General features: G+C 35.8%; 1 protein-coding gene across 2 annotated transcripts in view; it reads right to left on the bottom strand.

Annotated features, from left to right (window-relative positions):
* svep1 (sushi, von Willebrand factor type A, EGF and pentraxin domain containing 1) overlaps positions 1–27,653 on the bottom strand; it is a 111,699-nt gene that overhangs the window by 56,582 nt on the left and 27,464 nt on the right. For both annotated transcript variants that reach the window (XM_056461305.1, XM_056461306.1), the window contains exons 3-5: positions 25,986–26,162; positions 964–1,122; positions 665–844 (exon numbers count right to left, since the gene is read on the bottom strand). In XM_056461305.1, the coding sequence (XP_056317280.1) occupies positions 665–844; positions 964–1,122; positions 25,986–26,162 (516 nt within the window). The remainder of the gene's footprint in view (positions 1–664; positions 845–963; positions 1,123–25,985; positions 26,163–27,653) is intronic.

Raw genomic sequence — 27,653 nt, 5'->3', positions numbered from 1 at the left:
GGGGAAAAACAAAAAAAAGATGGACAGACTTGAGAAGAAGAAAGATTTTAAGAGGAAAAGAGGCTGGTAGCTGAGTCTGTGGTTAGGACTTTGAGACCTGTAATTTATTTCCAAACAAAGAAAAACCAAAATATTGTTATTTCAGGGCTGAGGTCACAGCTCTTACCAGGTCAACTTGCATACATGCATCTGTCTGAGTGTGATTTGATATGTGTGTGTGCATTTATACATATTGCATTCATTTATCGGTGTGTTGCAGTGTGTGTAAGCACTCACATAGTTGGCAATGAATTTGAGTTTACTTTCCAGCTATCTAAACACAAACCAACTCAGAGCGCTGCAGGCTGACAGGAAGAGAAATAGCTTAATGAGCCCCGCTGCACAAAAGCATACAGGCACATAGGCTGCAGTATATTAGCATTTCTGGGGGTGATGAAACATATGGAGGAAACTAAAGGCCCTTTGAGCTTCTAATTGTGTAACACATAAACTGACAATAAAACCAATATGCTTTCTGTTTAAATGGAATTAGAGGTATTAGAAAAACAGAGCACTAGTGCAAGGACGGGGGTGAATGAATGCAATAATGAGGGAAAGAAATGGAAAAATAAACCATTTTGTCTTTGATAATGTCATAAAATCCCCCCACAAAAATCGTTCTCACTTCTGCAGCTTGGTTGAACTCCTGACCAGGTCCCGTCCGGCTGGCAGAGTCTGATCCCGTCTCCCTGCAGGTCAAATCCTGTGAGACAGCGCACCCCACATGCAGAGTTAAACTGATTATTGCACACATTCTGGATGAAGAAGCCATTTTCTGGTGGGGAGAGAACCGGACAGACCACCACTGCAGTAGGGAGAATGGAGAATGAAAGATTGGGTGAGTCAAATGATTACATTTACATATGTATAAAAATTAATGTCAGCAGAGACATGTTTATAGAAATATAGCAGACAGATTAGTACCTTGGCATGTGTTGTTGTGTGGTCTGTAGCCTTCCACACACACACAGTCTGATAAATCTGTACTCCCGGGTCTGGATGTGTGATGAGGGTCCGGGCAGGGCAGGCAGGTACTCGCACCTCCAGAAACTGCTTCAGGTTTATACGTGGCAGATGGACAAGCTAAGAAAGAAAAAATAACAAATAAAAAGTATGAATGAAACTTTTAATACATTTTTAAATGAATTTCTGAATGTTTTCTTTTAGATATTGAGCCCTGCCCCCTAGAAGCATTATTTGGATTTAACACTACAAATGTTTCCTTGTCATCTACACAATCAAATGCAGTCGCCTTCTGTTTAATAACTGATAAAAGGCTTATAACACTGAACTGAAAAAAATCCTTCTCCACCCAGTTATGTACATTGGATGCATGATCTGATGCAGTCTTTGCAAATAGAAAAGATTAGGTACACAGTTTGCAGTAATACTGAAAAAATTGACATTATTTGGCATATCTTACATTTGAAAAATAATAAATAAAAAAATAAAATAAAATAAAATAATATATATATATATATATATATATATATATATATATATATATATATATATATATATATATATATATATACATTTGAAGTCAGATTATTAGCCCCCTGAATTATTAGCTCCCCTGTTTATTTTTTCCGCAATTTCTGTTTAATGGAGAGAAGATTTTTTTAAACACATTTCTAAACATAATAGTTTTAATAACTCATTTCTAATAACTGATTTATTTTATCTTTGCCATGATGACAGTAAATAATATTTTACTAGATATTTTTCAAGACACTTTTATACAGCTTAAAGTGACATTTAAAGGCTTAACTAGGCTAATTTGGTTAACTAGGCAGGTTACAGTTATTAGGCAAGTTGTTGTATAATGATATTTTTTTTGTATTGTTGTAAGGCTTAATCTGTGTTACATTGATCTATAACGTTATTTTTGCTATCTTTTATTTATATATATATATATATATATATATATATATATATATATATATATATATATATATATATATATATATATATATATATATATATATATATTGGAGCAGTTGATGTCTAATGATTCTATATATTTGGTGCTGTGGCTCTCTGAATAATATCTATCAATAAAAAAAACTAAAAGTATGAATGAATGAAGATGTGCTTGAATGGTTTCATAAAATATCAATTAAACTATACATTCTATTTTATAACCCTATTTCAGTCTTATTGTGAAAAATGAATCCATGTGTATGATTATTTTAACTAATGCATCATAACTCAAAGGATTTTTCAAATTATTTAATTAAAACTCTTTCAAAAGATATAAAGCAAAAAGCCAAAACAAAAAGCAAAATAAGACCCAGCTTATTCTTTGTTGGTGTCATGTCAATCAGTGTGCATCACCACATTTATTTTCATTATTTTTAAGCTTCTTTCTGAACATTTCATTATTTTGTCAATAAGGGCTGCACAATACTGGAAAAATCTTGTTTATCCATAATAATAATAATAGTACTTATAATAATAAACTTTTCTTTTATATAGCCCTTCAAATATAGCATCTCAAGGCACTTTACAGACATGAAATGTGCAGCTGTAAAAGACAAGGGTAAATGCAAAAAAAATAATATTAATAATAATTAAAAACACATAAAATACTATTAATAAATCTAAAAATCAAAGACAAATCAAATCAAATGAAAGCTATTCCCTAAAATAGTATGTTTTAAAGTAATATACATTGTTACATAAAGCCAATTACACCAATGACTTCAATAACTCCGTTTGGAACGTCATTAATTAGATTGATTGTGATGATATTGTAGGGAAGATAAGTTTGTTAACTCCTCCCCTTTATAAGTTTTCTCTGTTATAAGTTTTCTTCTTCTCAAGTCCATCAGTCTTTTCTTTTTTTGTTACTCCCCTACAAAATTTGTTTATAAAATATAATAAACAAATAAAAATTATAAGTAATTAAGTCAAGGCTTGGGTTAAGATTAAAAAGCATATACAAATACAATAAAAACAATAATAAAAGTGAAACAAACAGTGCTTTATGGTTTTCTGTGGAGTCTAACAGCATTCAGATAGAGAAATCAGATAACTAAATGTAAAATAACACTGTGCAGTTTTCATTGTTTCAATAATTAAAGAAAATAATTTTTTTATTAAAGTTACAAACTGTGAAATTTCTTGTGCCAGAATGTTTTATACTCTCCTGTGCCTGAATGCTAACAGTCACAGGCCTTAAAAATACAGACAGATGATACACTTTCACTCTATTATGGGCAAACTCTTCAGTTATTCCACAAGTCTCATGTGTTCTGAACTGTGGCTCCTGCTCAACTACAATCCCAACATATGAACTCAACATTGCATATCCTGTGATGTGACTATTGCAGACGTGCACATTGCGATATCAATGCTGAAACAATATATTGTGCAGCCCTAGACAGTCAATGTTAAAATGTACTGTAGCTAATATGTTTCAAGTTTTAATGATATAGAAAAACTGACTCCACTAGACATTCATTTATGTCACCTTAAATGGATCTTTGGAACATAAGACAGAAGTCATTTAAAGGTGCAGTATGTAAGTTTGACACCCAGTGGTTAAACTAGGTATTGCACTCGTGGTTCAAAACACACGCAAGTGCAGGTTGCCAGATTGATGACACCCACAGGAGTGTGCCTGAATATCAAGCCTAAAGGTTGATTTAAGGCTGATTTAAGTTGTTTTTAACAAAAAGCAACGGCAAGCGATAGAAGGAATATTTTTCATATTAAAAGGAGTTTTTGTCCTAACCAACACCTGAAATTTATATTTTAGTAACAGCTTCTATTTCTTGCAGTTGAACAACAGGATACATTCACAATGATCACCTCATGTGAGTTATTTAGTGTTAAATTGTAGTAATGTGAGTTTGAATACCATTTTACATGACATTTATTGCCATACTACTGAAAGAAGCAGCACCTCAGATCTTGAAAATAAAATAAACCGTTTTGAAATTGAACTTCAGAACTGTGAGTCAGTAGAAACCAAAACATATCAGTGATTCAGCATGTGCATTTAATAATGTTAAAAAGGTTAATTATGTATTAATTACATTGTAAACCTTACCATTTTTTTAGAGTGCAGTGAGTGTACTGTTCTGTGCTTCTGAATGACTGTATTTAAATTTATGTTGTGTTTCATCTGATGCAAACAAATTGCTCATCATTGCAAATCTCCTCACATATCATGTTAGGACACAGAGTTACAATGTAACCTGCTCACCTAATGTTTACATTTGTAATATTTATATTATTTGCTAATTAATAGCCACCTCGTTTAGAACTCTGGATCTGCGTCTCATTTTGGAGGCTACAACTGTCCACCGGAGGTCGCATTTTCAGTTGCAGACGCATACTTTAAGAGCCTTTCTGACTGAATGAATGAAATATGCTGTTTTCCACTAAAGCAACCCGGGGTGCTGAAATATAAATGGCTAAACTGGCATTGGGCTGGTTAAAGAGACCAAAACAAAGACACACGTTTCGACCCGGAAAACACATTTTCAAAGCAGAATATCTGACTTCAGCATTGTTTTTCAGATAAACAAGAATGTTCACTTGGCATGTTTCTTAATATCTGCAAACATATTATGTCATTTTTATGATTTAGAAGAGTCAAAAACTTACATACAGCACCTTTAAGTCAGCCTAATAAATTCATTAAACACTAAGTCCAAACCCTTGTGATAAGATTCTGTATCAGATGTAATTGAACTGAAAGACTTCCCTGCACTAACCTTCTATTGCCTCACAGACACATACAGTATGTTTCGGAGGTTAAGACAAGATTCATTAAATTCCTAAAGTATTTTCCAGGCAATTTAGTAAAGTAACTGATGTGTTTTTCACTGGAACAATTTTGGACGAAACACCTAAAAACCTCCCCACGTAAGCTCATGTAAAATATCAAAGACATTTTACTTGTCTAGGGAGAAACAACCCAGACATTCTTTATCAACAGCTGCTCCGTACAGTCAGCCAGACATCTAAACTTAGTCAAAGTGCAGAAAAACCTCAGCTGGAGATTAAATTAAGCTAACGTGTCACTTCGTCCATCATTTCAAAAGCAGTCACCCCTTTCTTTCTCCTCTCTCAGTCTATTTCTCATTCCCTTTTTCAGTGATCCCAACCGCCGAAAGTCATCAAGACAGACTCTCCGCGCAATTCAACAACAAACCCCCAACCAGCGTAACAAATTTCCATTTGCAGATGTTGTTGATATTAGTGACGGACCCCCGTCCATCATTAAGCTGACAGGTCTAATGGCTAGACAGACAACCGCCTTTTTGTTCCTCTAGTTACATAACATGTAATATGCAGGAATACTGTAAATAACACTTCGTTTAAGCCTTCCACCCAGTATCCATGGCATCATTTCTAGTTTCATTTTGGTCATTTTTCATGCAAATAACACCCAGCTGCTTCTGAAACGGTTGCAGTGCTGTGCTATTCTGAGTTTTGATGGGGAGAGACAACTTCTTTAAACTGGTGCTGATGGGTGGCCATCCGCTCTGAAACAATGGGCCCAGAAAGACAGTTAGCCGGGCACAGGGCAAATAAGCAGAGAGAAAGAAAAGCTAGCAAGCACGAATACACAAGAGACAAGCAGATGGTGGAATTTATGTAAGAAGAATTGAAATAAACAAAGAGAGATTGACAGTGAAACTGAGACAGGAAGAGTGAAGTAAACAGACAGATGGCGATAAAGAATGTAAGGGGGAATACAACCAAAACCAATGTCAAAGGGAAAAAAAAGCATCTGTGCTCAAGTGAGAGAAACAGACATACAGACGGATGGAATAAGTTAGATAGAGGAGAAATCATGGAGCTGGAAAGATGATCTGTTTCCTTTCTCCAAACAAAAAAAAAAAAGTCCTGGGAAAAAATAGTAGGCGATCGCTTCTGAAATTTCCACACCTTTACGCACATGCCATGATATTTTAATGTGTCTATTGAAGACATTTTGTCACTCGTCCAAAAGGCATTTAGGAGCTGTCTGACTGCTGCAATTCCCCAGCAACTAGCAGCTGATGAAGTCATTGAGATGGGTGGTGAAACATCTTCATTGGAAAGTTGAGTTGCTTGCGAATATATTCACCAGACATTTTTTACACTGACCTGATTTAAAGAAAGCGTTCACAGTCATTATGCTTATTGTACAGAAAGTCAGCTAAACTACACTATTTTGTTACATTCAATAAACGTTAGTGTAAATCAATCAAGCAAACTATGACAAAAAACAAAACACAATGTGCAAAATGGTGCAGAGCTTCTGGTTAAAAGGTCAAGAAACTGAATAAATGCAGACAGTGTTCAAAAGTTTACTATTGGTGTCTCTCAATTAACCACAAACGTGGGTATCATTATCCTCAGGCTAAGAGTGGAAGTTTTGCTTAATTGTTTACTTTAGAATATCATGCATTAATTCCCTGTGCAGTCAATGCAGACAGTAAATGAGATATGTGTTAAGGTATAGGGTATATGCAGAGCTAGTGTTTCTTCCTATACTGATAAACTTCTGGTGAACGGTTAATTTGACTTTTTTTCCATTTTATACGTTTCCTTGTACAGCATTGATGTTGTAATGTAACTAAAATACAATCAATTTAATAGACTTTGGCATTCATTTAATTGCTCAAGCGTAAAACGAGATGAAAAGCAGTTTACACGCATGAGCCGTAAAGATTAGCAGGCTAGCACAGAAGCTCCATTGAATATACTGGGGTAAAATAAATGTTCATATTTTAAAGACATGGCAGAGAAAAATGGAATTTAATGCAGTGCTTCTTGTACATTCTGAGACCTACTTTATATCGAATATCTCTTAGGCAGTGGTGATAGCTAATTTTTTTTGCAACTGCATAGTTTACCAAAAGCGCTTGACCCAGGTTACTGACAAATTAAAAGTCCTTCCGCATACTTCTGCATAAAGCCTATTGCAAGTTACTTGATGATCGATTAATTGCCGACAACCCTTCTAATTAACACTCGTTATCGGTGGTCGATTAAGCATGGACATCATTAAAGAGGACCTATTAAGCCCCTTTTACAAGATGTGAAATAACTCTCTGATGCGTGTGAAGTTTCAGCTCAAAATACCACACAAATCATTTTTTATGACTCTTTGAAGCTGACCTTTTTAGGCTTTGATCCAAATTGTGCCATTTTGGTGACTGTCGCTTTAAATTTAAATGACATTGTGCTCTTTAAAAAAAAGAGGGTGGAGCTAAGCAGCACTTTCAAAACTTTAAGCTACGGTCACACTGGGCTTTGTGTGTGCGAAAATCTGTCGTACGGCGCTGCGAAAAGGGGCGGGATTAAACAAGCTTATTAGACATTAAAAAAGCGAGCGATTGCTCCATGTTTTAAATATCTGTCCAGAGAGGTCCTGTTTTGATCCTCGATTGGTCTCACGCAGTCAAGTAATGCGATTTTGCAGGTCAGAGTTCACCAAGCTTGAACTTTGCACCACAGCAACCTGCGAAACTTGACGCATGACCTTGCGTTTCCGGTCTGACAGATTCGCGTGCGTATGAATAGAAGTCTATGGGAGGAAAAGCCCAGTGTGACCGCAGCTTAAATGGCAGACGGCTGCTTCTTACTCAGGGCTGTCTATGCTAATGAGGGACAAATTGTGAGTAATGGGTAGGGCTTTCCCCCACCGTTGACATGTACAATCTCCTGAGAATGTCAACCAAAGCGTTTCTGCAGGCAGTTTTTATGAATTGTGATGATAAAAAACATAATTAATTACTTTTTACCATTAGATGCTGATTATTTTCACACACTGTTGCCCACAACTGTGTTTAAACCCCTTATAAAAGTGATTTTTGCAAAAGAGGTCCCCTTTAAAGGATGAGTTACACCAGAGGTGCCCAAACTCCTGGAGGGCTGGTAAACTACTGCAGAGTTTAGCTCCAACCCTAATTTTACTAGAAACTTCCTGACATGTGTGTTAAAGTAGTTAAAGCTAAATTCAGCAGGACACCAGCATGTCAACCACGTCACACTTTACAAAATCAAGTATGTTCAGTTTATGTTTCCTTATTGAATCCCACTCTTGGCATTGTGTATAGGAGACACATAAAACTATGTTTTGTGTAAAAACCCACTGCTCTCAGTTTTAACAAAGCAGAAGCAGTAGAAATGAGTAAGTGAATGCCAATTGGCTCACTAGCACCTCCCATAGACGGTCAAGCAGTGTGCTGGACTATAATAGTGTGATATAAGAAGTAGAACAAGAGGTTAAAAAAACTATTTGGTCAGTTAAATAAATAAATATATTTTAAAAATGGCTGATCGTTTTACTAGATATGCCCTTAATCCTCGGCTAGGATCATGTAGAGTCATTTGACGCTCCATTGACCTGCAATTTGGACTCACAGCCCTTCATCTATCCCTCATATGGATGCACACACACCAATTAACAGTGTCTGAGATGACACTATTTTATACATTTTAATCATCAAATTATATCATTTAATATATAATTGTTGTTTTTACGATGTAACTAGTCCTTTATTTTAAAATAAAACCATTTTTCTAGGGTGGTGATGCTTGTGTTTTGAGTGTCATTTACACATCCTGTCATGTCAGGAACAATGTGCCACCAAAGAAGACATATTAAAAGCTTTAAAAGTAATTAAAGATTCAGCAGCTTTTTTTAAAATAGATATTTCCCAAGGACAGTACAAATGCAAAGAGTAGAGACTGATCTTGTGGATTGAACTGTACCTGTCACTGTGAGCTTACAAAATTGTGTAGATGCATAGGGTTCATTTAAGAGTAATTTTGCTCAAAATGAATAAACTTTAGCTCATTATATTAGTATGCATCTCTTCTGCAAGCACCTACTATTAACTACAAAACCTTAAACATAGGCAGACAAAGAAAAAACAAACAAACAAACCTATAAATTGTCTTGGTACACTGTAAAAAGATTCTTGCTGCCTTCATTTTTTAGTTGAATCAAATACTTTTCTAGTCATCTCAACTTACATCAATCAAACTGAGTAAAAATATTAAGTTAAACTTTCTATAACTTTAAAAATTTTGATTTAAGTTTAGATTTGTTGCTTAAATATTTGTCATTACATTTTTACAGTGTATATTGTTAAGCCTGTAAAAAATGACTTATGCTCCTCTATTGTTAGTCACTTCAAATAAAACCTAAATGCATAAACGTAATGTAAATGATACGTGTAAATGTTATAACATTCCCAAAGGGCCTTGACAAATGCCTTTTAAACCATTCCAAAGTCAACAGCTATCATTAGAACGCTAGCATGTGTTTAAGGTGGAACGTTTAGCTCTGCTGTACGTCAGGTTGTGACAGGATAAGCAAGCCTTTGATAATCTTGTGGCACAAACTTTAGCTATTTTTTTTACAGTTTTATAATGGCAATTTCACATTTCATACTTCAAAGTCTACAACATTTGAATAGCTGTTTGCCTGCTGCATAATTCAAAAGCCTGAGGTAATGAGTTAAAAAACATTCATCTTTCCGGAAACAATGAAAAAGAGAGGAATAGAGACCCAACAACCCAACATATGGACAAGAACTTACAGACCAAGAAAGGATGTGAGTAAAAGAGAGAGTGAACTGGGGAAGGAGGAGGTTTACAATGCTAACATGCCTTTAGCATGTCAAACAACTGAGTAATCGTGGAAGATTGGTTTATTTTGAATGTCTGGTGAAGTTGTAAATGTCAAACCCAACTGAAGCAACATGTATTACCAGAATATAACAATTTTTGTGTAGCCTAAACCATAGCATTTTGAATAATACTATAAACTATAGACAAAACTATACACAAAACTAAAGACAAATGAATCTAGCACATATGAATGACATTTATCCTAATTCCACATGTCTAAAACATGGACAAAGATGTCTGGGAATCAAAGAAAGTGCAGACACTGGCTAATTCTAGAGTTGAAACCACATCACAGGACCAACTAGAATTATACCAAACAATTTCAGTCCTGTCTGCTTTCAGCGGCATAGAGAATAAACAACTTAATCACGCCATGTTGGGCTTCTTGTAAAAGATACTTCAAAACAAACATTCACTAAAATCAGGACAGTACTCACACTACCCATAAGCAGCTTTTGAAAAAAAAATACAAGAGAAAATTAATTTATCTGACTGAGCAAGTATAACATAAAATTACAATACTAAACAGTATTCCTCATCTGCAAACCACAGGATTCAGCAGACGCACCTTATAAACTATTGGAAATAACTTTTCTAGGTGACATCACCATTCAAGCTACCATTGGTTTACCACATTCTCCTGTTTTCAGCCACAAAAATGTCATTCTGCATGTTTATATGGATCTCATCCCTTTCCCTTTGTTCTGGATTTGAACATGAGGTCAACCACAAATGCAATTGTTATGCTTAGTGGAAATGAGACAAAAGATTTCCAGCTTTCCATCTCTGCATTCTGGATATGCATGATCTTTATATGGGGTCTGTAATCAATTAGCTAGATTTGGTTATTGATGATTTGACATGATCCAGGATCATTTCGTTCTTTAAAACTCATTCGAGAGTTGTTGTTGTCATTGCAACAGTTCTGTTAGCTAATACCTGCTCAGGAGCAGGCTTATTATATATAAACAGGATTAGATCATGTCATTTCAAGCAAAGGTAATACTGAAAGTATGTACCGAATGCTGATATTTTCTTACAGTATAGTAGTTGTACACTTGGGAAAATAGTACAGTATATTGTTGCTAAAACTTGATATATATATTTTAGTTAAAAAAATACATACATACAAAAACGTTTGCAATCTGCACTCCAAAATAAAAGTACAAAGACTGTCACGGGGTGGTTCTCCCCAAGGGGTTCAAACAGAACATTTATTAATATGGACTTTTTAGCTACGAACGCATCCTATTTTAAGGTATCAGCTTTCGTACAATTTGTGTATGATATTCACAATAGTCGACTGTCTTTTTTTAAAAGTAATAATAATTTATGCAGTCATGCACGTTTGACAGCTAACATGACGGTGATTTGATGCTTCGCAAAAAATTGCAGACACCTTTACTGATATCAAAATGCTTTTTTGAAGCAAAATTTAAACAGCCAGTTATTCCTTAAACCGATTAAGAAACATGAGTAGACTCAGTCAACTATAATAAAGAAAATCTTCTCTAAATGTAAAACTAAATAAATTGCTAAATACTCTTGGCACATAAAGGTGTAAAGCCTGCAGTCCACAACAAAGATGGAAAGTTATTGCGTATCATTAACTCATGCTCACATGGATAATTAAATATTAATCAGATGATGTCATTACGCTACTGTGCCGTCAGCCAGTCATAGCATAGATAATTATGATTTCGTGGATCCATAGATCTGTCATTCAAAACATAGTCAGCAATCTCAGATCAGTTCATCCAGACATTTTAATCTGAACATGAAGAACCAAATTAGCGTGAAATCAGCTATTAAGATTGAAACATCCAGGATCTGTCAAATCATCTTAGATCGTATAAGCAAGATACGAAGAACGAACCCCGGTTGTAATTAGGGCTGAATGATAGTGAAAAAATATGCAATTTTTGTAGAGTATTGTGATTTCTTATGATATAATAATTCGCTAGTGTAATTTGAAGTGGACGCTGACAATGAAATTGCGGATCCAAATGCAGGTTTATTACACAGAGATGGTCAGGCAAGCAACAGTCAAAACGGGCAAACAGATGTATACAGGCAAATCCAGAGTAGTGGTCAAATAGCAGGCGGATGGTCAAAAGGCACGCAGCAGACAAGGTAAATAAACAAACAGACAAGGCGAGGTTCAAAACACGGCAAAGCAAGGCAAAGGAAAACGCGTTGTAATGTTCACAAACAGTATAACAAGACTCAGCACTTATGTGTGTATGTGTGCTGTATAAATCCTATAATATATGCTGTATAAGTCCTTGTAATCAGTTCATGAGCAGCTCCCAGCCGTGAGTGTGTGTAATCTGCCGAATGAGGAACAGGTGCGTGTGAGCGGTGCATGACTGGAACTTGTAGTCCATATACCAGCGGATTTGTAGTCCTTTAGCGATCTGTGTTTTTACCAGCGATCTGCAAGAAATGGTGTTTGTGATAGCTAGAAATGCTATATTTTTATTAGCTATGTTACATAAAATCTTTTATTTATTTATATTTAATTGTTTATATTTACAGATCTGATTCATTGTAATTCAGACTAAAAAACCTACAATCTTTGTAGATTATCACACATACCTGCGTTATGTATATTGCATGTACTATTATCGCGATAACAATAATTTTGCAATATATTGTGAAGTTGCCATATTTTAATGAAGTTGTTCTTCTGTAATAATTTAGTCAAAATTATGCTTCTGTGTTATACCATCTTATATTCAAACAAACTCCATCCAGCTTCGAAAAAAGTTAGAAGATAGCTTTTTAAAGCTAGATGGAGTTTGTTTGAATATTAGAGGGCATAATAAAGAATGACCGTAGGCTGCTAAACAAAGCTTTGCAATTTCTCCTACTATTTTTTCTTCAATTGTTACATCTCTTCCTCCTTATAAGGTCTCTGTTGTGAGTAATCCTGTAGCAAACTGCAGTGAATGACAGCACAGTCTTTACAGAGGGTTCAACGAGGGGCTCCTAAAAACACAGGCTCTGACGGACAGAAATGAAGGAGGACAGGATGAATCTGTCATATATATATATAAAACACTCATTTCATTTTAACCTCTCCTCCCATACTCAAAACAAACACACATGCATAGATACAATTGATAAACTCAAACTAAAAGGTCACTCCTCGAGGGAGAGGCAGGAAATAATGACACGACAGCTGTTGGGAGGAGGTTAGAAACAGTAAAAATGACAGAAAACAAAGTAATAGGACATAAAGAGAGAAAAATAGGGTTGTCATTACAGAGTGAGTCTTTAAAGACGGAGCAGGTGTCGTAAAACACTTCTAATGGGATTTTTAATGGCAGTGAAGGAGAAATAGCAGGCAGAGTAACCATTACAGCATCCTGATCCGGTGTGAGACTAGCAGGTCATTTTCAATAACGGAACCAGAGCGGAATTAAATAAGACTGTTCGGGCCAGCATGGGGTAGCCGTTTTACACAACTCACATTCTGCAAATCTATTTTTATAACTGGATACACTGGCACAGTGAGCTACTCTGTAATTGGCAAGGGAAATGGGGGAAATAAGAAAAAAAATGAAAGAGAGAGAAATAGAAAACGGGGGAGGAACGTTTGCAAGGTTCGTTAAGTTCAGCTACTGACTCTTTTCACAAGATTCCATTTGTTACCCCACCTGCTGGAGGCTCTAATTGCAGCCAGTTTACAGTCAACACACACACATGATTCCTAACAAGTAAATTTATGGTCATGCAGACGGTCCTTGTATGCACGAGTGTCTATTTGTGACCCAAAGTAACAGTTTCTTTATAAGATCACACAGTTTCTACAACATATAAACTTTTTCCAAAGGCATTAATCAACACAGTTTACCACACAGTGGCAGGCTGAGGAATTCTTAATTTGTCACTAAGGCATTAAGCTGTTCCAGAAAGCAGCCGCTGACCTCAGACCGGCAGTCACTTCGAATATCTTACTATTACTCATTGCCACTGAAAGTGAAAAAACGAACATAAGGTCAGAATAACAGCGGAATGTCTCAATAACCAAGAGACCTTAAAAACCTCCACATGCCTGTCCTCCCAGAACAAACTAAAATCTTCACTTTAATTTGGTGTAGTTAAAAAAAATAGAGGTGAACCCAATTGACTTTGAATCTATGTCCCTTGGGATATTTTTGGCCAAGACATCCAAGACAAAAGCACACAAAGAATTGAGCAACTATCCACCTTAATCTGGAAAAGAAAATCCAGATGGTTTTCTGAGTATTTCCATTAGAATTCTAGATTTCAACAAATGTTTAATTCAGTTCAAATACCATGCATGCAATCACAAATACAGTAGAACGTCAGAGTGAATCAGAAGTTGCTGAAACTTTTATTTCAGTATGTTGACATACTTCCAACTGAAACAGAATATTGAGAAGGGGGCGAGACTTAGATTTTTCAGTGAGACAGGTGTGGTTAAAGGGGTGGTCCAGAGTGTATTTTTAAGGTTTGATTGTGTTTATAAGATGCAAAACAATGTGTGCTCAAGCTTCACTTGTAGAAAATTTGGTTATTCTTTCATTTATCTTACTTGTATTATTTACAGCTACTCGGCTAACATGAAAATGACTGTTATATTTTCTAGTTTCTTCTAAAAGGCCCGCTCTCAAGAGGCTCTGATTGGTCAGCTAACATAATGTGCTGTGATTTGCGGATTGGCTCTGTGTCACCAGGAAAAGCATCACACCCCTACACGCACGCGCTGTCTTTAGCTGAATCAGACAGAAATTGAAGAGGACACAGCTGAACCTCACGCCTGCTCTTTAAAATAAAATCTGACAAGTGTCTTTCACATATATTCGGAATAAGCATGTTTAAGTAATAGGAAACGTTCACATCTTTGAAAATCTTTTGTAAGTTCGTTATTTGACATGTAGAATGCACAGAAAGTGGCCGCATAGAGAGACACTGTAGTGCTTGTGAAGACTGTGGCCGTTTACAGCAGTTTGATGGATAAATATGAATTTGTAGCTAAATTGTTAGCGGTGCCAAACAGCATTTCTCGTTGTTTACATTCATGTTTATGTCCTTGATACAACACACCGTTAATGATAGAAACTGTGCCTGTAGTTAATCAATTTTAACAAATAAAAATACTTCCAGGTTGTGGCTCACAATCTACAGCTTCTTCTATTATGGTTGGAGTTGCTCCTTTGAGTTTTTAGCCGAATCCAGCACTGAACTGATTCTAGAAGCTGTCCTCTGTCAAATGCTAGCTGTTATATTTTTTTATAATTCTCTGGAACATAAATAAAATTAAAATATAAGCACTTCTCTCTTTGTGTCGTGTTCTTTGGAAGCCTAAATACAGAAACAGAACAAGCTCTCTGGAAATAGCAGGGTTTGCATGGCATTTTAGCTTTCTACTACATTACAGCACCTCTGGCCACACCCCTTTACTGCGCAGGGTGTGTGTGCGTGGTGAATGCATGTAACCTGAAGCTTTTGTGATCTGACTGGCCCGGATGTATTTTTTGTAGTCCCCAAACTTTGTTCGCTGTAGGCTTTGCTAAGCTAACTCTGGATAAGCCAATGTCTCCCTTTGCATTGAATTTTTGAGCAAATTACAAACTTTGAGCAAATTACATTCAGAGATGTTGTTTATGTTCACACAACTAAATTACACATCAACTAAAGTTTAAAATATGATATCGTAGTGGACCACCCCTTTAAGAATATTGTGGCTAAAGCTGGCAAACTGATGTCAACAGAAAATGACCACCACTCCAAATGCAGAAGCAATTGGTCAGACTTTGATTGAAGATTACCAAAACATTTTTTGTAGAGTGGATGAACTTGCATTGATTAATTGTTCACCTAAAGAGTAACAATGTGCTCTACCAAATATTTTAAAAATATATTTAATATTTTAGTTCACACAGACTTTAAAGCATACTCCATCCTACTTATCACATTATATACCAACATTTTAGTGTATAACTTAGGCCAAATCATCTGTACAATGCACATGTTTGATATGCCAATAAGTTAATAAATGTGTGCTATTCTTTTCTAAGCACCAATGAACAACAAAGGGGGTAAACAATAACAAATGACTTGCATGAGGGCCATATTTGATCTGAATATACCTCATCCAAACTACAAATCCACCCAAACAACCACATCACCACCACCCCCACCTAATACATACCTGCATTACCAATATATACAACACAGAGTGGTTAATCAAATGATGCCAAGATCACAGCACAGCTTTTATTATTCCACAGTAGGTATGGGCCAATATAAGATTCTGACGGTTCTGAAGTTATGATAAACTTGGATTAAAATATCACGGTTTCACGGTATCACATTATTGTGATTACTGCTCTGAAATATATTCTTTTTAAATGTCTTTTAAATTTTTCTGCTGAAGATACTGTTGTCCTAAAAAACAAACATTCATTCATTTATTTTACTTTCGGCTTAGTCCCTTCATTAATCCAGGGTCACTACAGCAGAATGAACCGCCAACTTATCCAGCACATGTTTTACACAGCGGATGCCCTTCCAGCCGCAGCCCATCTCTGGGAAACAACCATACACACTCATACACACTTATACACTACGGACAATTTAGCCTTCCCAATTCACCTTAACCGCATGTCTTTAGACTGTGGGGTAACCGGAGCACCTGGAGGAAATCCATGCGATCGCAGGGAGAACATGCAAACTCCACACAGAAACACCAACTGACTTAGCTGAGGCTCAAACAAGCAACATTCTTGCTGTGAGGCGACAGCACTACCTACTGCGCCACTGTGTCACCCAGAAAAAAACAACAACAAAACATAAATAAATAAAAGTAAATAAAAAAATCTTACACATACCTTAGCAACGGTATTACAGAAAATTTGGGTGGTTTTATAATCTTGACTTTTCCAAACCGCAGTATAGCTTGAAATCGGTTATCGTATCTTGTTTGGGCCTAAGTTCTTTAGCCTATTAAATTGCGTTGATGTAAAAAGAACATAAAACTTCGAAATCTTTTAGTTTTATTTAGAATATGAAAAAAAATCGGAAATTATGAAAACAAATAATAAATTAAACAGATTGTAATGGCATTCGTTAAAACAACACAGGACAACCCACATTTAATAGAAGCTGATCAAATGTCTCACTCTCAACAAATAAATGTTTTCGTAACAGAAAAGGGCTTTGTCACACACTTAGCATGTACGATGTAGGCATGAGCCGGTATAAGATTTTGACGGTATGATAACCTTGAATAAAAATTTCACGGTTTCGCTGTATTGTGATTACTGCTTTAAAATATATTCTTTTTAAATGTCTGGGTAAAAAACAAAAACGTTTTACGCTTTTAAACACAATATATTTTATTTTAAAAAAACATTTAAAATATTTTGGAACAGTAAACATTTCAGGCTAAATAATTCTAATAATTATTTTTTTATTTTTTTACAATTTAAAACGGCACCTTTGAAGATCTTTTCTGCTGGAGATACTGTACTGTTGTCCTAAAAAACAAAACAAAAAAAGTAAATAAAAAAATCATACACTTACCTTAGGAACGGTGTTGCAGAACATTTTGACTGTTTTAAGACTTGACTTTTCCAAACCGTGGTATACCTTAAAATCGGTTATCATCCCATGCCTATTCCACACTGATAAAGCAGTCCAATCAAGGTTTGTTTAAAAAGAATGACTTCATGCAAAACCGAGTTATATAGGGAAAATCAATCAAACCATGAAAGTCATAAAAATAGTTGGCAAGCACAACTAATATAACATACTCTGTAAATCCGAGGAACAAACAGTCAAAAGCAAAAAAAAAATATGGTTGGGGTTTAAGTGATTAGTTTCACACTTCATATAGTACTTGGAAAGATAAAACTACACTAAAAACTTTTTTCCAGATTGTTTGCTGAAGCCCAGATTGGCTCTGCACCGCAGCAGAAATAAAAGGTCCCTAAAGCCAAACATGCATTACTGCATCTCTTCTGACTTCATTGCTGGCTCTAAGATATCGAGACAGGTAGGAAACCAGCGTGGGGAAGTTTTACTGTGAAAGGACAATGGAAAAAATGATAAGGAGAGAGGGTGAGAAGAGACCGTTTGAGATAAAAGAAGAGACATGTCCATGTGGCTTGCAGGTTAGAATGGTGAAAGAGTGATGAGGCATGAAAAATGAGGGGAAAAACAATGAGGTCTGGGAGAAATCTGATCTTTTCACCTTCGAATTGTGAGAAGGGAAGTTCACTTGGTAACTGGTGTATGTGGTTTTGAAGAGATCAGAGATATAAGAGAGAGATGAGATGAGCTGCATTTCCTCACTCACTGCAGCAAATATCAGAGCATAAGAAATGCTTACTTCACACAAATATCTCTAATTCTACCACAATTCCAGCAAGCCACAAATATGGAAAAACTCCATTATATTTTGTGAGAAAATGAAAAGTGTCTCCACCTAGCAGCACAGTACGTGTCCTCATGCCATCATATGAGAGAAAAAGGCTGAACCCCCTTATCCCTTATTAAAGCTCTCTGTCCTTATCATTTATTATTATATAGTTTTATTAATCTTTTAATTACATATATAAATGTGTTTGTTTATTATTACTTATTTTTCTTTTATCTATATGTATGTTCTGTGTTTTGTTATTGCTTTGGCAACATTGTGATTTGTTTTACAGTCATGCCAATAAAGCTCTTTGAATCTGAATCTGAGAGAGAGAGAGAGAGGGGGGGGGGGAGGTTGAAGTTCAAAAATGTATCAGTAAAGCAGACTAAACTTTGACCTCAGGGTCACATTAACACTATTAAACAGGGCTGTAACCATCATAGACAGAAGGTGGACAAGTGCTGCAAGTGGCTAGACTGTTCCCTTAGCATTTATAATTCTTGCATTACGCTTTTGCACTTTGTTACACAGTGTTCTGTTATGGTAAATCTCTGGACTCTGGACAGAACTCTCAGTTGTTAAGATGACAGAAGTTTTAAAAGTTAGTTTTTGGCTGGTCTATTATAACGGCACTTACCAGTGCAGAGCTTCCCATAGACTTACATGGTTGTATATACAGTATATACAGTGCTCAGTATATTGAGTACACCCCATTTTGAAAATTTATATTTTATATATCCATTTCTCAGTGAATATAGTTAATATATTTTAGTACATTTAGTACAGATTTTTAATAAACAGATATATTTATTAAAATAATATTTTAGTCACCAAAAATCTTTAGAAATCGAAAGATAAAATTACGAACTACAAAATGTAAACTAAATTTTATATATTTTTTGTTTTTTCTTGATTTGTCGTATTTTAAAATTTTTTATTTAATATTTTCCTCTAACATTCTAATTATTTTTGGATCATTTTATAAATTATTTTGTTAGATTAGCTACAGATTTGGCTCGGTACTGAGTAATCTAATGTGCTTGCACAAATATAATATTGTATAGCATCTTATAGAAAATAATCATTTAAGAGACAGATGGGTGTACTCATATATGCTGAGCACTGTATATTTAAAGAGCCCATATTATGGGTTTTTGAAAATGCCCTTCCATGTAGTGTGTAACACAGCTCTAAGTGAAGTGAAATATCCAGCTAAGGCTTAAATCTGTAAGTGTACAGTGTTTAAAACTATTGATTCATCTATAAAAGAGTCGACTCATAGTGCTTCAAACGAGTCGCCTTGATAACGAGTCATTAGGTGTTTCGCGATGACGCAGCCACGAAACACAAGCCTCGCCAGTAGTTACGCGCGCAAACCAGGGAGATTTGAAACCTGCGGCCCCGCCCACTAACACAGAAAAAACACTAGACACACACACACAGACGATGCCGGTCCAATGAAGTCACGCTGTGCTCAGATGGATAATATTGACAGTCTCTACCCAAAGATGAGTTGTTAACCTGGTACAGTACACGCGGTTACTCTTTATATTCTCTTATCACATGTAAGCCACGTTAAAAACGCGACGCGTGCCGCTTTGTTTACGGATTTAACGTTAAAGGCTTTTGTGAGCTCGCGTTCCACTGCCGTTTGTCGTTGCTATGGCGATCGATCATAAGCTAGGAGACAGGACACTCGTGTCACTTTCCCTAGTTCTTCTGAGGAGCGTTGTGTGTATGTGTGTGTGTGTGTGTGAGAGAGAGAGAGAGAGAGAGAGAGAGAGAGAGAGAGAGAGAGAGAGAGACTCGCGTCGCTTTCCCTAGTTCTTCTGAGGAGCGTTGTGTGTGTGTGTGAGAGAGAGAGAGAGACTCGCGTCGCTTTCCCTAGTTTTTCTGAGGAGCGTTGTGTGTGTGTGTGTGTGTGTGTGAGAGAGAGAGAGAGAGAGAGAGAGAGAGAGAGAGAGAGAGAGAGAGAGAGAGACTCGCGTCGATCTCCCCAGTTCTTCTGAGGAGGGTTGTGTGTGTGTGTGTGAAAAAAGCCTTACACTATGAAGCGCGTGTGCACTGTGACTACTTTTATATAGTTGATTACCAGCTGGGCATTTCACTCTGTCTCGTGCTGAAGCCTGTCACTGTCAACCAATCGCAGCAGGCTGTCATCGGTCCAATCAGCGCAGATTAGCTTCGCGCTGAGGAGGGGGTTGGGAACAAATGAATCGCTGAACGATTCATATGGGAGTCGCTGGGATAATTAGGTAAAAATAAATGCAGGTTATAAGACCATCAAAGTGTTTTATGACCTTGCATGCATATTAGACTGTTGTTGGAGACCCTTACAACCTAAATATGACCCTATTTCATGTATAATATGGGCTCTTTAAACATAATGCTCTGTTTGTCTGAAAGAACAAGGCTGGTTTTAAATGCAAATTTACTCTCTGCCAGCCAGAGGCGCTTATGGATTGTCAGAAATAGCTGTTTCCTCTATAATTAAAAGCACTTATTGAATAAATGAAAATTGTATTAAAACCTTTCTGAAGGAGGATGCTTTTTTCACCTTTTTATTAAGACACCCATGCCGCATTTTGATGTTGAAGCATGCAGTGATCATGTTTATTTAAAAGGTTTATTTAAAAGTCAAAACTGAAAATGTATTTGTGGAGTAAGTTTTAATATTATGATGGACTGCCTCAAATATATCAGTGTAGGGGTAGCACCGAAATGCCAAGATTGAGAAGGCTAATCAAATAAAAATAGGCAAGTGTTACTGTTTGTAAAAAAAATGAGTGAAAATTCCAGTCTGGTGCATCAGTTTTAACACTTGATATATAACCGCTGTTTTACAGTAGAGAATTGCAAAACATTTTAAACTTAAAATGTGGTATCATTTACATGATTCATGTAATTTCTATCAGAATGTGAAGATATATTTAGCATTTTCAATGCATATTTAGCAATGTTTATGCAAATTGTTGACACAAAAATATTATGTGACTAAAGACAACATAACCTGTTATAACCATTGATTATGTGTACACCAGATGCTGCTCTTATGCCCCAACATTCTTACCCATTGTGTTTCTGAGATACATCAAACGCTGATGTAAAAGTGAAATATATTTAGAATATTAATTTTGTCACTGACCTGCTGTTGGGTTATTTTAACCCATTCCATTGGGTCATTAAGATTATAACCTTTAAATTTAAATTATAACCTAACGTGGTGAGTTGTTATGGATGTGATCCAATAAATGTTCAGCTTAACCCAATATAGTGACCCAATATTTTCAACCCTTCTATTGGGGAAAATTCCCCAAACCCCACGTTTTTTAAGTGTAGTATAGACAGTGTAGTATAGTTATAACAGCTCTGTCCAGCTCTGTCTTTGGTCATTATTTTAGACATAATAATGAAAGTGCATATTGTAAAATATTATTTGCAAATAAATACTTCAAAATGATCAATTTCCAGTATTAGTATTCAATGACTTTTCTTTGTACAAAATTTACAGTTTCATATTTTAAAACTGAATTATTATTACTTTTTATTTCTATATTTAATTATATATATATATTTTTATATTATATTTCTTGCTTTAACATTTAAACATTTTAAATATTACCATCCCCAAACTGTTGAACGGTACTCATCACAGCCACAGCAACTGTCTGAAATTAGACTGATAACTTGACTGCAGTCCAATTAGGCTACATAAAGGGACACGGCCCAAGACTAAATACGAAGATGTCGTCTACAGCTGTTTAAGTCTGCCGAGCTGGGAGGATCGTGCTTAAGAAAATACTCGAATCAAAAGTTGGATACATATTGTGTTTCAGACTTGGAGAGGTATTAGACTGTAGAGTTGTTTACTGGAAGTCTGCCTGTCACCATGTCTGACGAATGTCTTCACTCTAACTGCAGCCCTCCAATCTTACCATCTAATATATCATAACCACCGAAGCGTCTCTTGATTTAAAACCAAACGCATGTTATTGCGAGCCGTCACACGAGCACAAAAGCATGCACAATTATATGCAACTAAACCTAAACCTAGCCAGAGTACATTTTTATTGCCTCTAGAGACCATATGGGGGGTGTTTTTTACTCACAGAGTTCCAGGCGAGAAATAAGCGCGGTGAGACAGACACAGAGGGAGCAGAAGAAGGTCAAACACACACACACACAAAGAAAAAACACGATTGCAACATTTCCTCACTCATTACCAAGCCAACATCTCCCAGATTCCTTCGACTTTCCTCTTTTCTGTGAGTTTTTCCTTGGATAGATTTATGTTTGTCTAGAGGCTCGCATGCGGAATCTAGGGCGTTCTGCTGAAGGTAAATATTTACGAGCCCCGATTTGAGGAAATAAAACAGTGGCTTTTCCATTCGCTACCCTTGACCTCTGACAACCGGTGCCTGTCACACACCAGCTGAGAAGCATTATGTGTCCGCATTCATGATGATGTATGAGATTAACCCAGAATGTGACACCGAATAAAATGTCAGGTCATTATAGCACCGCTGGAATGCTAAATCAAACAAAACACAACACATCTTCGCAAACGGTGTCATTCATCTTTTCTCTGTACTCATTCATCCATGTCGCCCTTTGTTTTACTGTTGAAAAATGATGGCAAGAGGTCAGATCAAATGAAACGGCCTTTAGTTTTATGTTACTAAGCTTTGCTCAGTATGTTTCCAGTAAACTCCATTGGTACATTTTTTTGAAATCTCTACAGATCAACAAAAGATTAAAACTTGACCTGTGGGAACAAATTGGATCCAGGCTGTAACTTTTCTCCGCACAGAAGCAAAACATTCAGCTGCTGATATCTGCCATTTTAAATCATGACCTTACCAGGGTCAGCTTTTTGTCCATCTGCTCTTTATGACATGATATACTGCATTCATTATTAAAGCAATCCTCCAACCAAGAAACCCTGGCCGTCATTTTGTTTTTCCGGTGGCTTCCAAAGAGAGAGCCAACCCCCTCTGTCCCACTAAGACTTTCTATTCTGTCTTTAATTAAAGCATTCTGCTGCTAATTAACAGTCAGACAGAAATTAATGTGAGGAATGCTACTGCCCTGACAACATCTCATTGCGATTCACAGCAGAGTTTATGGCCGTTGTTATCACATCCAAAATAAATAGCACAAAGGAGACATAGGGAGAAAGACAAAATCAGCCACTGACTTGTCAATTATGATTATGAATCTTGCAGACTATGTTAACTATAGCTAAATGCCTGAATCACACTCGTTATAGCTCACTTTTAACCCATCACAGATCTTAAGAAGATATCTGATTGTATGGAGGACAAAATACAGATACGTACACGTGTTACGAGTATGGGCCAGACAGAATCTGTGGTCATTTTTGCTATTTCTGCACAGTATTTTTTTTAAAAAGCTGTGGATTTATGTGGAATGATTATGGCAGTATCAAAACTATAAACTTAATATATGAAATAAAAACAATTACAATACCTTTTTATGTTTTATTTAATGTTTACAATGCAAATTCAATTAGATCCACTTATTTGGTAAACAAAGCAAGTCTCTCATATAATAGATCTACTAAAAGACAGAACATATTACTTTACAAACTGTATTGTAAATACATCACATGAACATTTTCATATTTAGTCAACAATATTACTGAAATTAACTTAAGAACTGAATAAATATAAATTTACACACATTTACACAAGTAAATAAAAAGACTCAATGATGGGCTAAAAATCTGCAGATTTCTGCATGCGCAGATTCAATGTGGTCCTTGTTATTTGCAATACCAGTGGCCATTCAGTGAACTGCAGCATGATTCAATTTTTAACAGAACTCAGAAAAAGTCATTTTGACCGTTTAAACATTTTGTAATTTAAACACCAATATTTTAAAGGTATGACCCTGTCATTGTTTGCAAGACCACCATATTACCTGTGCCCACTGGCCTAGAAATCTATGTGTAACATTGTTAACCTATGTATAAAACTGGAGGAACGAAAATCTTTTTTTTTTTCTGTCTTTTTTTTGTTTTGTTTGCCTTTTCTTTTCAATCTTTGTAGTTGCTGTTGATTTTTGTATTGCTCTGTGTTGCTTTAAGGTCAAAATAAAAATACAATATAAAAAAAAAATAATGAAACCAATATAACTATAATTCCCTATAAAACTATTATATATATATATTTATTTTACAAATGTGGAAATCTGATACTGTCCCCACTTTTTAAATCTGTGCTAGAGAACTTCAAAATATGTTACACTTAGAAGACCTGAGAATCACACTAAGTGACAAATTGTCAATTTTTAACAAGATTTGGGAACCATTCATACTATTTTTGCAGATAGACTGAACTGATATAGACTTTTACAAGACTATTGTATGTTAATTAATTAATTTATTTTACTTCATCATTTATTTTAGAATTCTCTTATAATTATTTTATAATGTCTCATTGGTCATCTTGGTCTCATTGTCCATGTACACATTGTTTCAGTTTTTAATTTTTGTCCCAGCCAGTTCCATGATTGTAAATGTTATTCATGTATAATATGCCTTTTATTTTATTTTTTATGAACCTTCCACAAACATTTTGATCAATGCTAAATGGGTGGGGTGGGAGATATGGATTTTCAGTTCCTTTTTGTAGTAAGCTAAATTCACTGTGATAGAGTACTTCCAAGAGAATTTTGATATATGGTCCATCTCTTTCTTGTAAGGATTAAGGCAGTACTGTATGTAGGTTTTTTTCAATGAAAATGAAAATAAAGAGTGTAAAAAATGCCTCTTTTTTTTAAAATTGCGAATGAATGGATGAATGAATGAATGAACGAGCAGAAAATCAGTTAACAAATTGTTTTTTCTTAAGAAATGTTTGATGAATCCAGCTCCAGTTCCTCTAACTAGCAATATGTAAAGTGTCCAGACATAATTTTAATTCACAAAAATGCAAGTTTGCCATCAAATGGGTTGTTTAAGCTTTCATAACTCTGAAAAAACAAACCAATTCAAGCAGGAACATTTGTATGCAAAAGTTTTCACGATTCCAAAACTATCTCTCAAAATTCCAGATTCATTTCCTGTGTGAAGCTTGTTTAATATTAAAGGCTTAAAATAAGATTTATAATAGACTTCAAGGTGTTTACATATGGCTTTTCAGGGGGACTGAGTGCGTGTCTCTGTTGAGAGAGGGAAAGCACAGTAATACTGCTTCAAAGCGATAAAGTGTGAAAGCAAGCAAGCAACAATAACATCTGTCGGAAGATTAGCTTTCCATCACGTGAAATCTGCAGTTCACCCCTTGTTTGTACATCTAACACTTTCCTACCACCTCATTGCTCAGTTTAATTAGTCGGTTTGATTATTTTAGGACTGTCTTTATTTAACCAGAGCATGAAAGATAGCTTTAATGGGACCACACTTCACGAACGTAAACGCAAATAGATCTTAATTCAAATGAAGCATTGCTTTTACTTCAAGCAGTTTTATGAGGTGGGCAAAAAATGAGAGTTGCCAGATTAAGATGAAGTTAAGCAAACTGCAAATAAAGTGTTGACATAGCACATTATGTGGAATACTGCAATGCACAACGAGAAGATTGTGAAAGATTTAAATCATGTTTATGGGTTTGTTATGAAAGCAAAATGGGAGCTAAAGCACCGCTCTGGCGTCACGCTTCAATGTCCCATCTATTTGTATGCTGTTTTCTCTGTCTCTATGGATATTCGGTGGAAGTGCTTCTTTTGCTTCTTTTCAAAAGACGAGTTAGCATTCAATTCACATTTCAGCCTTATACATCACCGAGTAATGAGCACGGCTTGTCTGTGAGAACCTCTTCTATCTATTTAAAAGCTTTTGGAATGAAATAGACTTTTATAAAGGTCTCAGGACTCTTACCTGTGCACTCATGTTGAAGTCCTTTTCCGTAGTATCCTTTCTCACACACACAGTCGTACTGTCCTGTGTGTGTGCCACATTTACAGCTGGCCATCAGGTCACAACAGTCCTTTCCCGCATCACACAATGATGAACACTGAGCCAGATCCTCCTGAATATAATTTCCAGTTGGAAGATCTGAAAAAGAAAATGACACTGACTTTGTTTTTCTATGATGCAAAAAAACTTATTGGCTTAAAAATTTATTTGGGCCTCATAATTCATCTATCACTGTCACCTAACAACAAGAAGGTCGCTGGTATGAGTCCTGACTGGGTCAGTTGGCACTTCTGTGTGGAGTTTGCATGTTCTCCCCGTGTTTGTGTGGGTTTTCTCAGGGTGCTCCGCTTTTGCCCACAGTCCAAAGACATGCGATATAGATGAATTGGGAAAACTAAATTGGCCATAGTGTATGAGTGTGTGTGTGAATGCAAGAGTGTATGGATGTTTCCCAGTACTGGGTTGCTGCTGGAAGGGCATCCGCTGTGTAAAACATATGCTGTGATAGTTGATGGTTCATTCCGCTGGTGACCCCTGATAAATAAGAGACTAAAGGCTGAGTTTTACTTCCACAAATCTCAAAAATTGTAACTAGACATCGAAACGACGCAGTCAAAGAAGTGTCTTTTAAATGAATCAACAAATTTTATCCTACTATTTTAATATTGATGTAAAATGTTTTCGGTTGTAAAGTTTTCTGTTGTAAAAATGATTTTCTGTTACTGTTTCTTTTAAAGAAATTATTTTTGATTATTATGATTCTGCCACTACTAAAAAAATGCTTGTTTTGTTATGAATTTAATTTATTTTCTTTGTAAATTCCATATCCAGAAATGCAAATTTACTAATACCAAGCCATATTTTCCTGTTTTTCTTTTTGCAAGAATTTGTCATTTTTACATTTAATTTCATTATCTGAAAATAAGAAAGCAAACAGAACTATTTCATTATGTAATGACTTTAATTTATGTACTGTAATTGATTCTTAAATGTCTAACCCTCAAGTTTATATCATGTTCTTTATTTTATTTTTCTTTCCCTCTCTTGTATCTTTTTTCATTGAAAATGTAATTCATACTCTGTATTGTAAAAAAATATTGCTACAATCTTGTCAACTGCTACAATCTTGCAAAAAAACAATGTGTTGCACAAGCTCCGTGATTAGTCGGCTTGGTAGCGCTGACAAGTGTGGGCGGGACCGAGAGCCGCGCGAACCCGTTGGAGCGAGTGTTTACAAGTGTCGATTCCCGTGAAGGTGGCCCAGATGGAAACTGTTCTTTTGTGTTTACCTTATGATTAAAGTTGTTGCACGTCTGCCGATTCCCGCCTGAAAATGAGCAAGTTTGAGCTGCTTCTACATTAAGGTAGCGTTCAGAAAAAACAAAACACCAGCTAGCGTTCCGGAAGTGTTATTGCAGAGCAACAGAAACAGCGTGCAGAAGTATAAATGCACGGTAATGTGCAAGGCATGCGCCGTGGGTAATGCCGATCACTCGATGCAGAAGTATAAATCAGGCTTAAGCTGTAGGAAAATTACTAAATTCATATATTTCTACCAGTCTAACTGAACTTCAAGCTGCTCTGAAAAAGTGTGTGTGTGTGTGTGTGTTTCTATTTGGCATCTTCTGT

The sequence above is a fragment of the Danio aesculapii genome, chromosome 7 (assembly GCF_903798145.1).
Source record: "Danio aesculapii chromosome 7, fDanAes4.1, whole genome shotgun sequence".
Taxonomy (NCBI): Eukaryota; Metazoa; Chordata; class Actinopteri; order Cypriniformes; family Danionidae; genus Danio; species Danio aesculapii.
The sequence above is the reverse complement of the archived record's forward strand: the minus strand, read 5'-3'. Positions and strand labels throughout refer to the sequence as shown.